This window comes from Herpailurus yagouaroundi, unplaced genomic scaffold (genome assembly GCF_014898765.1).
Source record: "Herpailurus yagouaroundi ecotype Mexico unplaced genomic scaffold, PumYag 212, whole genome shotgun sequence".
Lineage (NCBI taxonomy): Eukaryota > Metazoa > Chordata > Mammalia > Carnivora > Felidae > Herpailurus > Herpailurus yagouaroundi.
Window position 1 is genome coordinate 2,387,607 of NW_024412443.1, and position 14,787 is coordinate 2,402,393.

General features: G+C 39.2%; 1 protein-coding gene across 1 annotated transcript in view; it reads left to right on the forward strand.

The window, feature by feature from the left end:
- The window catches only part of NLRP3 (NLR family pyrin domain containing 3), a 52,755-nt gene extending 47,863 nt beyond the window's left edge, over positions 1–4,892 (forward strand). The window contains exons 8-10 of the mRNA XM_040454454.1: positions 6–176; positions 898–1,068; positions 4,546–4,892. Coding sequence (XP_040310388.1) covers positions 6–176; positions 898–1,068; positions 4,546–4,645 — 442 coding nt within the window. The 3' untranslated portion in view covers positions 4,646–4,892. The remainder of the gene's footprint in view (positions 1–5; positions 177–897; positions 1,069–4,545) is intronic.
- Positions 4,893–14,787: the final 9,895 nt, after the last annotated feature.

Below are 14,787 nucleotides of genomic sequence, written 5' to 3' on the forward strand. Positions count from 1 at the left end.
TCCAGGTTGATGAATTCTGGACTTACATCAGGTTGCTGCCCAGCTCTGTCTTCAGTGCTCAGCACTAACCAGAAACTCACACACCTTTACCTAAGGGGCAATGCTCTTGGAGACACGGGGGTGAAGCTACTCTGTGAGGGCCTCTTGCACCCCAGCTGCAAGCTTCAGATATTGGAGTAAGTCCCTTAGCTTTTTTTTTTTTTAATTTTTGCTTATTTATTTTTGAGTGAGAGAAAGGCAGAAAGAGAGGGAGAGAAAGGATCACAAGCAGGCTTTGCACTGCCAGTGCAGTTTGAACTCCCAATGTGGGACTTGAACTCACACACTGTGAGATCATGACCTGAGCTGAAACAAAGGGCGGCTAAAGAAACTGAGCCACCCAGGTGCCCCAGTCCCTTAGCTTATTACAATGATGTGGATGCATGGTGGCTAAGGTGTGTATGTGTGTGTGTGTGGGGGGGGTAATGATAGAATGATTTGTACCTGAGAAGTAATGATGTTCTCCTAAGGTTTGGCTTGTTACAGGATCATGCACCTGGGAAGAATTCTACTTCTCAGTGATGTAAAGGCAAATACTGGATTTGGATTTGTGGATTTCACCACAAAAGAATAGAAATATATGACACTTGTGTTTTAGGGAAATTTAGGGAGAGGCATAGAATTGGGGAAAAATCAATTCACAAACTACTATTCCTAATTTGATCTGCACAATCCAGTAGACTGGAAAAAAATACTATCATCTGAAAAGGAAAGAAGAATAACCACAGGCACAGAGGATTATTCTAAGTTTGTTAATCCTGTGCTTTTTGTGCATTTGAAACATTTCAGGCTGAGATCTGGGGCACCTGCTGGGATGGCTAAGGGGACATTTTCTTTAAATCACCCTGTTTCTTGCAGATTGGACAACTGTAGTCTCACCTCACACTGTTGCTGGGACCTTTCCACACTTCTGACCTCCAACCAGAGCCTGCGGGACCTGAGCCTAGGCAACAATGACCTTGGTGATCTGGGGGTCATGCTACTCTGTGAGGTGCTGAGGCAGCAGGGCTGCCTCCTGAAACGCCTGAAGTAAGTGTGCTCTTCAGAGATTCACGTGGTGGGGTTCAGAGTACAAAGGACAGGTTGACCAGTTATCAAAACCTGGGAGGGCTTCATTTGTACTCAGACTGAGGTTTGTTTTTTTTTTTTTTTCATAAGGAATGTGAGTCATGAACCACATATTTAACTTCATCCAGACTTTATGCAGACATTAACTTTGAAAATCAAGTTTCAGTTCAGTGTGAAAAGAGTTTCCATTCATTTTCCTGAAAGAAACCCAAGCCCCAATGAAAGTTGCCAAATAGAATTACATGGCTATGCAAGGGACTGGACTTTGCAGAACTGGAGGAGTCCATGGTTCACTGTAATTGCCAAGGTCTTTGCACAGTGGGGTGTTGTAGGTCTTGTTTCTGAAGACTTCCAAATGGAAAGAGAGTTTCAGAATCAGCAAGATTGGAAATTCCACAGACGTCAGTTCATCTCATTGTGTTGGGTTTCATTATTAGTAATATCACTCATTACCTCTTGAGTAAGAACTCCCTAGTGAGTCTCCTACCTTGGTCAGTCAGGACAATCACAGTCTCCACTGAAGACATTTCCCTCACTTTGCTTTAGAGGCAACACCCTGGATTTTCTTCTACTTCATGAGCTGTTTCTGCTCAGTCTCCTTTACGGATTCTCTTTATCAACCTGACCTGCACATGCTGCATCCCCAGGATGCAATCATTGAGCTAATTTTTCTTATCTAAACTCTATATTGTGTTTGCATCATCTAGTCTTCTGGCTTTATCGTATATGTCCTGTGTCACCCAATTTATACCTGCATGAATTCCATGTCCAAACGCTAGTCTGACTTTCCATTTGTCTAATAAACCTAAACTTTACATGTCCAAATTCAAGCCTGCATTATACCCCCCACCCCATCTAACACCTGCTTCTTTCCCATCTCCACCAACGCTTACTCATTGTGAATTGCTCAGGCTAAAAAAGAAATCCTGTGTCACCTTTGACACCTTTTTCTTATGCACATGTCCAACGTGTTGGCATGTCCTAATAGCTCTTCTTTCATAACATACCTGCTTGTTGATCTCTTCTTGCCAACTTCATGACTTGTACCCTGGTTCAAGCCATTGTCCCCTCTTATCTGGATTGTTCTGGTGGCATTCTGCCAGGCTCCTCTGCACGTAGTATTCTTACCATGGCAGATGGAGGGTGCAACTAAAACATGAGTCAGGGGCACCTGGGTGGCTCAGTTAGTTAAGCATCTGACTCTTGATTTTGGCCCAGGTCATGATCTCATGGTTTGTGGGATCAATCCCCACCTCAGGCTCTGTGCTGACAGTGTGGAATCTGCTTGGGATTCTCTCTCCCTCCCTCTCTCTGCACCTCCCTTGCTTGCTTGCTCTCTTTCTCTGTCTCTAAACAAACAAACAAACATCAAAAAAATGAATCAGTGATCATATCATTCCTACCAACATGCTCTAGTGACTTCCTATCACATTTCAAGATCCACAAACTCATGGTATTGTGTAAGGCCTCATGTGATCTGGCTCCTGTTGCTCCTGCAAATTCATCTTCTCCTAATACTTGTTCTTTGTGCTCCACTGATATCTTTGCAGTTTTGCAAAAATACGGTCACCTTTTCATGTGCTGTTTCTTCTGCCTAGAACTCTCTCCCCTTTGATATCCACATGTCTTGTTTCCATGTGTCCTTAAATTCTCTGCCTAAAGGTCTTCTACGTGTCTGTCTCTGACCATCCTAATGAAAAGAACAGATCAGCATATCCTTCTTGTTTTTGCCTTTTTTTTCTTATTTTCCTCTGTAGTATTAATCAGCAGCATACATACACGCTATATCATTTCAGCAGAATACTTACGTGCTATATCATTTTCTTTTTCATTTATTATCTATATCTTACCAAGTAATATAAATTCTATATTATAACAAGGACTTCTGTTCTTGTTCATGACCTCAAGGCTAAGAACCAACTGGAATGCAAGTTTGAATAAACAGAAGTTTGGATCAGCATTGCATCCTTATGCAGACACAGTGGAGCATGTTTACTGAAGGAAAGCCAACATTCTCAGAGCTAAGATAAATAGAGGGACAAAGTGTAGGATATGTCAGGATGAAGCCAGGGACATTACTGTATGTGGAGTCCTGACCCACCCCAGAAGGACACTCTGGAGGTAAGGGACAAGCTTCAAATAGGCTGAAAAGCCCATGGATCCAATCAACCTATCTCATTAGCTCAGGCTGCCTTAAACAAACAGGCATTTATTTCTCACAGTTTTAGAATACGGAAAATCTAAGATCACAGTGCCCAGTAATTCCACTTCTAGTGAGAGCTTTCTTCTAGGCTTACAGAGGGCTGCCTTCTTCCTGTGTCCTTATATGGCAGAAAGAGAGCAAGGCAGGGACAGGGAGACAGAGTGTGTGTATCTCTTATCATAAAGGCAGTGATACCATCATGAGGGCCCACCCCCATGACCTTATCTAACCCTAATTATATCCCAATGGCCCTATTTCCAAATACCATCACATTGAGAATTAGGGCTTCCGTGTATGAATTTTGGAGAAATACAAACATTGAGTTCATAACACAACCAAATCAAGGTTGTTAGAAATGATGCAGGACAAATGGTATGATTTCTTAGCTAAGTTGCAAGGGAAACTTACAAAAATAAAAAAGGGGAAGAATGTATCAAAGAACACTTTAGAGGCTGCAATGTGTGAGCTTCGTATGTCTCCTGATTCAATGAACATAATATAAAAGTGTATCAGTCAGTTGAGGAAATTTAAACACTGATTGGACATATGTTGATAATAAGAAATTATTGTTAACGTAAAAAAAAATTTTTTTTAAGTTTATTTATTTTGAGAGAGAAAGAGAGAGTTTGAGCCAGGGAGGGGCAGAGAGAGTGTGAGAATCCCAAGCAGGCTCCACACTGTCAACACAGAGCCTGACACGGGGCTCAAACTCATGAACTGTGAGATCCTGAGCTGAGCCAAAATCAAGAGTTGGGTGCTTAACCCACTGAGACACCCAATTGTTAACTTTTTACAGTGTGAAAATGGCATTGTGGTTGTGTTTTAAAAAGGCTTCATTTAGTGTCACATAGTTAAATATTTATAGATGTATGAAATGCTGTGTTTGTAATATCCATTGATGTGAGGAGTAGTGGGGGCAATAGATAAAACAAGATTGGCCATGAGTTATTAATTGTCAAATCTGGGTAATAGGCATATGGGGATCCCTTATACTATTTTCTCTAAATTTACATATGTTGAAACATTTCCAAACTTGAAGGTTAAAAATATAACAGAAACAACATTTGGCATGAGGTGTAGCATCAGAGACCTTAGAAGTGTGTTAGGTTAAGGGAAGTAAGGAGATGAGATTTATTAGGCAAAAACAAAAACAAACAAACAAAAAAACAAAACAAAACAACTCTGAGAGTGTTCTTTGAAGAGTAGAACCCAAGGCTCTCTTTTGCTTTTTACAGGTTGTGTGGAATGTATTTCAATTATGATACAAAATGTGCATTAGAAATACTTCAAGAAGAAAAGCCTGAGTTGACCATTGTCTTTGAGCCTTCTTGGTAGCAGTTGAAGCTGGCCGCCAGATGCCAGCGTTTTGGCTCCCTGCTGTCCCAGTGTAGACAAGTGGGAGGGAGCACTCCTCCATTCAGGGTTAAGACCATCACTCCATGATTCTTCTGGTCCAGTGTGGGACAGCGAAACCTTGCTGATGGTGCCTTTGTGTCAAGAATATGAGCATCTCCTGTACCCCTGGCTTGAAGACACCAAGACAATGAAGTCATCCAAATGATGTGGTTCTCATCGTAGAAACTTAGTCATCCAAATGATGTGGTTCTCATTGTAGAAACTTAGTCACCATTCTTGGTGACCTCATATGACTTACTCATTTAAGAAAGCACGTTTTCTCTTTTTACTCTCTCTAAATCTCCTTTCCCTCATATCTTTTTTCACTCCTCTTTGCTCTGTTTACTTTTACCCATATCATCACTCTTACATTATTTCCCTTTACTGAGGGTAACAGAAAAAGTAAACTGTATTATGTTGCAATTTTGTGGCAGCAACTTATTTATTTAAAATTTTTGTAACAGGTATATTTTCTAATAAAATAATTCATGTTTATTTTACCTGGTGAAATTTCAAAAAATATAAAACCTTTTGTATTTATTGATTTAAATGCTCTCTTTTCCTTAATTAAAGGTACCTAGAAATCTCTCTACTTTAAAGATAAGTTAAATTGCTTTATGCATTTAAAAAATCTCTTTACCAAATGGTTCAGTTGTAATGCATGGGGAAAAAAATCACCTTGCTCTCATTCTGATGGTTGAAATTTCAGCTCTGGTAGGACAGAAAGTTGAAAATCATATACAGGACAGTATTAGAGTAGATGGAGCCTGTACTCCTAAATAGAAGTATTGTGTAGAAAATACATTTTGCCTTCAATTATAAGAGCTTATCTTGGATTTATCTCAGGAGCAGTTCATCTGCCACTCTTTTCATAGCATTAAATCATTAATAAATATTGACTAATTGCTTCTCTACACATGGGGCAACTCTTGAACCACACAGAATTGTTCAGGATGGAAACATTGCTTCATCTGTCAAATGAACTATCCAGACTTTGCTACTCAAACTATGGCCTATGGACTGTTGATATAAGGAGCTTACACAAGAATGTAAATCAATCCCATTCCTAAGTATGCTTTTTAGATAAGGTGACTTTTTTTTTCTTGGTAAGACTGTCTCAATAAAGAAAGAAGTATATGATTTATATTCTGTTAGAAACTTTTTTTTCTTTTTCTTTTTTGCCTAGGACCAGCCCTTTTTAGTAACTCTGGTCTAGATTTTTGTTTTTTGCATCTGGGTGAAGTGAACTATTACAGACTGTCTCCCTGCTAGAGACGTCTTGACACACAGGGTAAAATGTAATTAAAGCACAGTTAAGCTTGAAAGAGGAAAAAAAAAATGGGCACGAGGAACTTAAAACTGAGTTAGGAATTTACCCCTCAATGACTCAGAGGAAGATCTGAATTAATACACATTCCACAATAGGACTATTAATTTGGAAATATCCATGAGGCTTTCCACACCAGCAGAACTAAAAAATAAGTAAAGTTGCTGGATAGAAGATCAATCTATAAACATCAATAGCATGCGATTGGAAAAAAAAAATCATTCTCAAACATCTTAGTAAAGATTGGATCAGGTATGAAGCAGCAATGCATACTAAAATCTAAAGAGAAGTTTAAATCAGAGCAGGATACTTCTGTAGTCTGAGAGTTATCTCTCCTCAGTTGGCTAATCAATTGCTAAAGAAGAATAGTAACTTTATAAAGAACAGGAACTAGATAGTACCCTGACCACCTAAAAAAAAAGATCGATGGGTGCAAATGGATGTCTGCTTTTGGGTGAGATAACTTGAGAAGGAAATATTGTCACTTGTGTGTAATTCTGGCTGAGAATGCATACCCAGAATCTAATTATCAGGAAATACCAGATCAACTCCAAATGAGGAAGTTCTATTAAAAAGGAGAGTACTATCATCATCATTATTATTATTATTTATTGTTATTATTTTTAAGACAGTGAGTGGGGGAGGAGAGGCAGAGGGAGAGAGAGAGAATCTCAAATAGGCTCCACACTGACCATGGAGCTCAATGTGGGTCTTCACCCCATGACCCTGGGATCATGACCTGACCTGAAATCACTCAGCTGACTGAATAACCCAGTCTTCCCTTCACCTTGGTTTAGATTTGCATTTCCCTGATGATGAGTGATGTTGAGTGTCTCTTCATGTGTCTGTTAGCCATCTGGATGTCTTCATTGGAAAAATGTCTATTCATGTCTTGTGCTCATTTCTTAACCAGATTATTTGTTTTAGTTTTAGTTTTAGGTTCTTTTTTTTTTGGGGGGGGTGTTGAGTTTGGTACATTTTTTATAGATTTTGGATACTAACCCTTTATCTGATATGTTATTTGCAAATATCTCCTCCCATTCTGTAGGCTGACTTTAGTTTTGTTGGTTGTTTCCTTCACTGTGCAGATTTTTTTTTTTATCTTGATGAGGCCTCAATGGTTCATTTTGCTTTTATTTCCTTTTCCTGCAGAGACATGTCAAGTAAGAAGTTGCTGCGGCCTCAGTCAAAGAGGTTGTTGCCGGTTTTCTCCTCTAGGATTTTAATGGTTTCCTGTAAAGATACACTTTAAAAGTGGAGCTAAATGTACAGTAATGCGACTATAGTCAACAATACCATATTGTATTCTTGAAATTTGCTAAGAAGGTGGATCTTAAGTGTTCTCATCACACATGAACATACACAACAATGTAAAAGGGTGACTATGTGAAATGATGGACATGTTAAGTAGCTTGATTGTGGTAATTATTTCACAATGTATACTCATTTCAAAACATCACATTATACACTATATATTATATATATGTAAATAAATAAATTTGGATAAAAAACAACAAATTGCATTGCATGACACGCAAGCATATAGACACAGATCAACAAACTAACAGAATGAAGTTATAATAAAAGCATATTGTTTCCTTTGGGGAGAAAAATAAATGTATAAACCAGTTGGAAGAAAACAGAGCAAAATATGTAAGATATAAGCTTAATGTGTTTCTTGAAATAGACTTAAAATGACAAAAGGTTGGCAAGTTAAATTATTTTAAAAAGTAAAATTTTTGAGTATTGTTGCAAAGTTAGAATTTTAGCTCTATCTTAAGCCCTCCTGTGCCGGGCTGGGGTCCACGTTTTACTCCAGCCATCATTGTGCTCACCAGCTGCACACAGATACAATGTGACAGACAGCATGTCCCATCAGTGGACTGCTTATATCTCTGCCTTTCATCCTGGCAGCTTCTGTGACAGTGTATAGGGCACTTGCAGACGTGCCCCAGGCTCAATCTGCCAGGACAACAAAGCTAATGACCTGTGGAGCTGACTTTGATCATTTGGGTGGGGGCCATGATGAAGACCCCTACTTCCTTTCTGAGATAACATTCTACAAGCCCTTCTGAAGACCTTGGTGGGTTTGAGTCCCTGGATTTAGTTGTAGGGGCCAATTTATTAGGCTTCCCTGGCATTCACTTTCCTTTTGCTATGGATCCTACTGTGTAGCCTCACCCCACCCAGGCCATTCCAATTCACATGTTAAAATCCTAACCCCCAGTACCTCAGAGTGTGACCTTATTTGGAAATAGGGCCATCGCAAATGTAATTAGTAAAGGTAGAAATATAGTGGAGTAGGATGAGTCCTAATTTATAACTAATGTGACCTGATATAAAGGAGTGGAATTTGGACACAGATATGCATACGGGGAAAACACCATGTGAAGGCAGAGATCTACAAGTCGTGTGATGCCAAGGATTTCCAGGAGACAACCAGAAGCTAGGAGACAGGCATGGAATGGATTTTTCCTCATTGCCCTTTGAAGGAACCACCTCTGCTGGCATATTTCTAACCTCCGCAACTGTGAGGTGATACATTTGTATCATTTAAACTACACAGTCTGTGGCAGCCCTAGTAAATGAATATAGCCTATAACAGCAAAATGTATAGTCAGGTTAAAATGGCACCATTCACTCTCAGAATTGAGGCTATCACTGGCATTCAGTGGACCCTTTCCAGTGACCAGACTTTGAAGAAATCCTTGTGGAAATGAAGGAGGTCCACCCTATGTATGTCCTCATCTTATTTAATTACAACTGCAATTATGCTTTTTCAAATAAGGTCATATTCTGAGGTGCGAGGCATTAGGGTTTCAATATATGAATTCTGGGAAACACAATTCAACTCATAAATCTACCCTCTCCCCAAATTCATGTTCTTTTCACATGTAAAATATATTCACCATCTCTCAATGTTCCCTAGAGTCCTAACTCATTCCAGCATCTAATTTCAGGTAAATATCATCTAAATCAGATTTGGGTGAGATTTGAGGGAAGATACATCCTTTCCAGCCTTGAATGTGTAAAATCAGACATCATACCATGTGCTTCCCAAATACAGTGGTGTGGCAGATGTAGGATAGATGTCCCCATTCCAAGGGAGAAGAATCAGGAGGGAAATAGGAGTCATTGGTCCCAAGCAAGTATGTGACCTGACAGGACACATTTCATTAGATTTCAAGGCTTAAGAATAATCCTCTGTGGTTATGCTCTGCCCTCCTTGTCTGGCCCCTGGAACTGAGGAAGACACAATCCTACCCCTGGGCCTGTACCTTCTGGGCCTGATGGCCATGGCAGCCTTGTCCAACTCTGAACCAGCTTTGGGATTATTCTTTCCTTTTCTTGAAGGTTAATGTATATTTCCAGATACATAGCTTTGTTGGCCCTTTTCCTGCCTGTAGAATCTTACATGGACAGCGTTCCCTCATTTCATTCTGTATCTGTCGCCTTAAGCTTCCAAGCTGTCGTGTTTCTGTGGATAAAACATTCACAAAAATGTTGTTGGTCTCCTGTGCAATTCACAGGGATCCAAACCATCAGAGAAGTAGGTCTTTCATAGATCTTTCCATATACCATACCTCTATTCCTGGCTTCAGCTAAGAAGGTTGATTTGGTAATGTCATTGCTGGAATGTGAAAATTATATGTATAGCTATTTATAAATATAAATAAACTGCTATTTAAGTAAGGTATGGTTTAAATATTTACTGTTTATCTAATGCCAAACAATTGGATTAAGAGGTCTTAATGTTTCAGTACTTTGTCTAGTGGCTCCACCTAGTGGATCTGCTTATTTTCTATTTGAAAGGTAACCCTTTCAAATAACAGTTCTGAATCTTTCTCATTCTTTTACGACTTATTTTTCCCCTTAGTTTGTTCATTACATAGTTTTTGCTACTGGGAGTTGTTGTGAATATCTCTGTCATGCTCCAAGGTTTAATGGGAATCAATCTAAGATTCATAATTCTTGGCTTCTTTTACAGTAAAATTCTTGGCTTCTTTTACAAATTCTTGGCTTCTTAGCATAGTGGTTACAATTGGGACTCTGGGTCCTAGACTACTACTGGGTTTATTATTATTAATAAACAAGTCAGTATTTCATAGTGACATTTACTGTTTCAAAATAAGACGAAAGTGTTCTTAACTTCTTTGGCATTATTTATTTATTTTATTATTATTATTTAATGTAATTTAGTATCAAATTGGCTAACATAAAGTGTGTAAAGTGTGCCTCTGATTTTTGGGATAGATTGCTGTGGTTCATAGCTTATGTACAACACCAAGTGCTCATCCCAACAGGTGCCTTCCTCAATGCCCATCACTCATTTTCCCTTCTTCCCCCACTCCCCATCAACCCTCAGTTTGTTCTCTGTATTTAAGAGTCTCTTAGGGTTTGCCTCACTCCCTCCCTGTAACTTTTTTTCCCCTTCCCTTCCCCCATGGTGTTCTGTTAAGTTTCTCAAGCTACTCATATGAGTGAAAACACATGATATCTGTCTTCCTCTGACTGACTTATTTCACTTAGCATAATACACTCCAGTTCCATCCACGTTGCTGCAAAAGGCCAGATTTCATTATTTCCCATTGCTAAGTAGTATTCCATTGTATATACAAACCACGTCTTCTTTATCCATTCATCAGTTGATGGACATGTAGGCTTTTTCCATAATTTGGCTATTGTTGAAAGTGCTACTATAAACATTGGGGTACAAGTGCCCTTATGCATCAACACTCCTGTATCCCTTGGGTAAATTCCTAGCACTGCTATTGCTGGGTCATAGGGAAGATCTATTTTTAATTTTTTGAGGAACCTCCACACTGATTTCCAGAGCGGCTGCCCCAGTTTGCATTCCCATCAACAGTGCAAGAGGATTCACGTTTCTCCACATCCTCGCCAGCATTGCTGGTTTCCTGATTTGTTCATTTTAGCCACTCTGACTGGTGTGAGGTGTTGAGTGTGGTTTTGATTTGTATTTCCCTGATGAGGAGTGACATTGAGCATCTTTTCATGTGCCTGTTGGCCACCTGGATGTCTTCAGAGAAGTGTCTATTCATGTCTTCTGCCCATTTCTTCACTGGATTATTTGTTTTTCGGGTGTGGTGTTCGGTGAGTTCTTTATAGATTTTGGATACTACCCCTTTGTCTGATATGTCATTTGCAAATATCTTTTGCCATTCCGTCGGTTGCCTTTTAGGTTTGTTGACTGTTTCCTTTGCAATGCAGCAGCTTTTTATCTTGGTGAGGTCCCAATAGTTTTTTTGCTTTTAATTCCCTTGCCTTTGGAGATGTGTCAAGTAAGAAATTGCTGCGGCCGAGGTCAGAGAGATTTTTTTCCTGCTTTCTCCTCTAGGGTTTTGGTGGTTTCCTATCTCACATTTAGGTCTTTCATCCATTTTTATTTTTGTGTATGGTGGAAGAAAGTGGTCCAGGTTCATTCTTCTGCATGTTGCTGTCCAGTTCTCCCAGCACCATTTGTTAAAGAGACTGTCTTTTTTCCAGAGTAAATTGGATATTCTTTCCTGCTTTGTCAAAGATTAGTTGGCCATCCTTTTGTGGGTCTAGTTCTGGGGTTTCTATTCTATTCCATTGGTCTATGTGTCTGTTTTTGTGCCAATACCATGCTGTCTTGATTACAGCTTTGTAGTAGAGGCCAAAGTCTGGGATTGTGATGCCTTCCACTTTGGTTTTCTTCTTCAATATTACTTTGGCTCTTTGTGTTCCTTTGTGAACTTCCTTGGCTTTATATCTTTATTTTATTTTAGATATAAAATCTTGGTTCCTAAGCACATTGACATCATTATGTATTTACTTTATCTAGCTATCATCGTTCTCTATCATCTATCATCTATGTATCTATGTATCTTTCTATACATTTATCATCTGTCAATTATCTATCTACCCATCTCTCTATTTATCATCTATTATCTATCATCAAATTTTTTATCTATCATCCATCTATATCATCTATGTGTCTATCATCTATCTATCTACCTATCTACATATCATGTGTCTATTATCTATCTATCTATCTATCTATCATCCATCCTGTATATAGTTACAAAATAATGACAAAATTCAAGGCCAGTAAATAAATGCAGTATAAAGTTTCTTTATGGTTCTTTTTGCCTGTGACATTTCCCTGTGGTTTGTACAGTGACAGTCTGGTTTGATGGCACTTTGAAACTCAGGTCTGTGTAGAAACCACACCCCTTCATGCTGAGATTGAAGCCTATTCTGATTCTTCTCCATTGCTTTCCTGACTGGATACCTTTAGATTCTGCATTTTTATCTTTGAAGCTAAGTAACTTCATCAACATTTTTCTCCAAAAACTGCATGTTCTGTTTCAGTTTTTGCCTTTTAATCCTCAGATTTAGTTTTCTTTCAATTTTCTACTGCACAGTACTCAGGCAAATAAGTAGTTTTATTTTCCTCCTGGACAGAGGGGACTGCATTAGCAGATTATGCTTTTGTTGATTTCTTTTTTTTTTTATTTATATATGAAATTTATTGTCAAATTGGTTTCCATACAACACCCAGTGCTCATCCCAAAAGGTGCCCGCCTCAATACCCATCACCCACCCTCCCCTCCCTCCCACCCCCCATCAACCCTCAGTTTGCTCTCAGTTCTCAACAGTCTCTTATGCTTTGGCTCTCTCCCACTCTAACCTCTTTTTTTTTTTCCTTCCCCTCCCCCATGGGTTCCTGTTCAGTTTCTCAGGATCCACATAAGAGTGAAACCATATGGTATCTGTCTTTCTCTGTATGGCTTATTTCACTTAGCATCACACTCTCCAGTTCCATCCACGTTGCTACAAAAGGCCATATTTCATTTTTTCTCATTGCCACGTAGTATTCCATAGTGTATATAAACCACAATTTCTTTATCCATTCATCAGTTGATGGACATTTAGGCTCTTTCCATAATTTGGCTATTGTTGAGAGTGCTGCTATGAACATTGGGGTACAAGTGCCCCTATGCATCAGTACTCCTGTGTCCCTTGGATAAATTCCTAGCAGTGCTATTGCTGGGTCATAGGGTAGGTCTATTTTTAATTTTCTGAGGAACCTCCACACTGCTTTCCAGAGCGGCTGCACCAATTTGCATTCCCACCAACAGTGCAAGAGGGTTCCCGTTTCACCACATCCTCTCCAGCATCTATAGTCTCCTGATTTGTTCATTTTGGCCACTCTGACTGGCGTGACGTGATATCTGAGTGTGGTTTTGATTTGTATTTCCCTGATAAGGAGCGACGCTGAACATCTTTTCATGTGCCTGTTGGCCATCCGGATGTCTTCTTTAGAGAATTGTCTATTCATGTTTTCTGCCCATTTCTTCACTGGGTTATTTGCTTTTCGGGTGTGGAGTTTGGTGAGCTCTTTATAGATTTTGGATACTAGCCCTTTGTCCGATATGTCATTTGCAAATATCTTTTCCCATTCCGTTGGTTGCCTTTTAGTTTTGTTGGTTGTTTCCTTTGCTGTGCAGAAGCTTTTTATCTTCATAAGGTCCCAGTAATTCACTTTTGCTTTTAATTCCCTTGCCTTTGGGGATGTGTCGAGGAAGAGATTGCTACGGCTGAGGTCAGAGAGGTCTTTTCCTGCTTTCTCCTCTAAGGTTTTGATGGTTTCCTGTCTCACATTCAGGTCCTTAATCCATTTTGAGTTTATTTTTGTGAACGGTGTGAGAAAGTGGTCTAGTTTCAACCTTCTGCATGTTGCTGTCCAGTTCTCCCAGCACCATTTGTTAAAGAGACTGTCTTTTTTCCATTGGATGGTCTTTCCTGCTTTGTCAAAGATGAGTTGGCCATACGTTTGTGGGTCTAGTTCTGGGGTTTCTATTCTATTCCATTGGTCTATGTGTCTGTTTTTGTGCCAATACCATGCTGTCTTGATGATGACAGCTTTGTAGTAGAGACTAAAGTCTGGGATTATGATGCCTCCTGCTTTGGTCTTCTTCTTCAAAATTACTTTGGCTATTCGGGGCCTTTTGTGGTTCCATATGAATTTGAGGATTGCTTGTTCTAGTTTCGAGAAGAATGCTGGTGCAATTTTGATTGGGATTGCATTGAATGTGTAGATAGCTTTGGGTAGTATTGACATTTTGACATTATTTATTCTTCCAATGCATGAGCATGGAATGTTTTTCCATTTCTTTATATCTTCTTCAATTTCCTTCAGAAGCTTTCTATAGTCTTCAGCATACAGATCTTTTACATCTTTGGTTAAGCTTATTCCTAGGTATTTTATGCTTCTTGGTGCAATTGTGAATGGGATCAGTTTCTTTATTTGTCTTTCTGTTGCTTCATTGTTAGTGTATAAGAATGCAACTGATATCTGTACATTGATTTTGTATCCTGCAACTTTGCTGAATTCATGGATCAGTTTTAGCAGACTTTTGGTGGAGTCTATCGGATTTTCCATGTATAATATTATGTCATCTGCAAAAAGTGAAAGCTTAACTTCATCTTTGCCAAGTTTGATGCCTTTGATTTCCTTTTGTTGTCTGATTCCTGATGCTAGAACTTCCAGCACTATGTTAAACAACAGCGGTGAGAGTGGACATCCCTGTCGTGTTCCTGATCTCAGGGAAAAAGCTCTCATTTTTTCCCCTTGGAGGATGATGTTAGCTGTGGGCTTTTCATAAATGGCTTTTATGATCTTTAAGTATGTTCCTTCTATCCCGACTTTCTCAAGGGTTTTTATTAAGAAAGGGTGCTGGATTTTGTCAAAGGCCTTTTCTGCATCGAT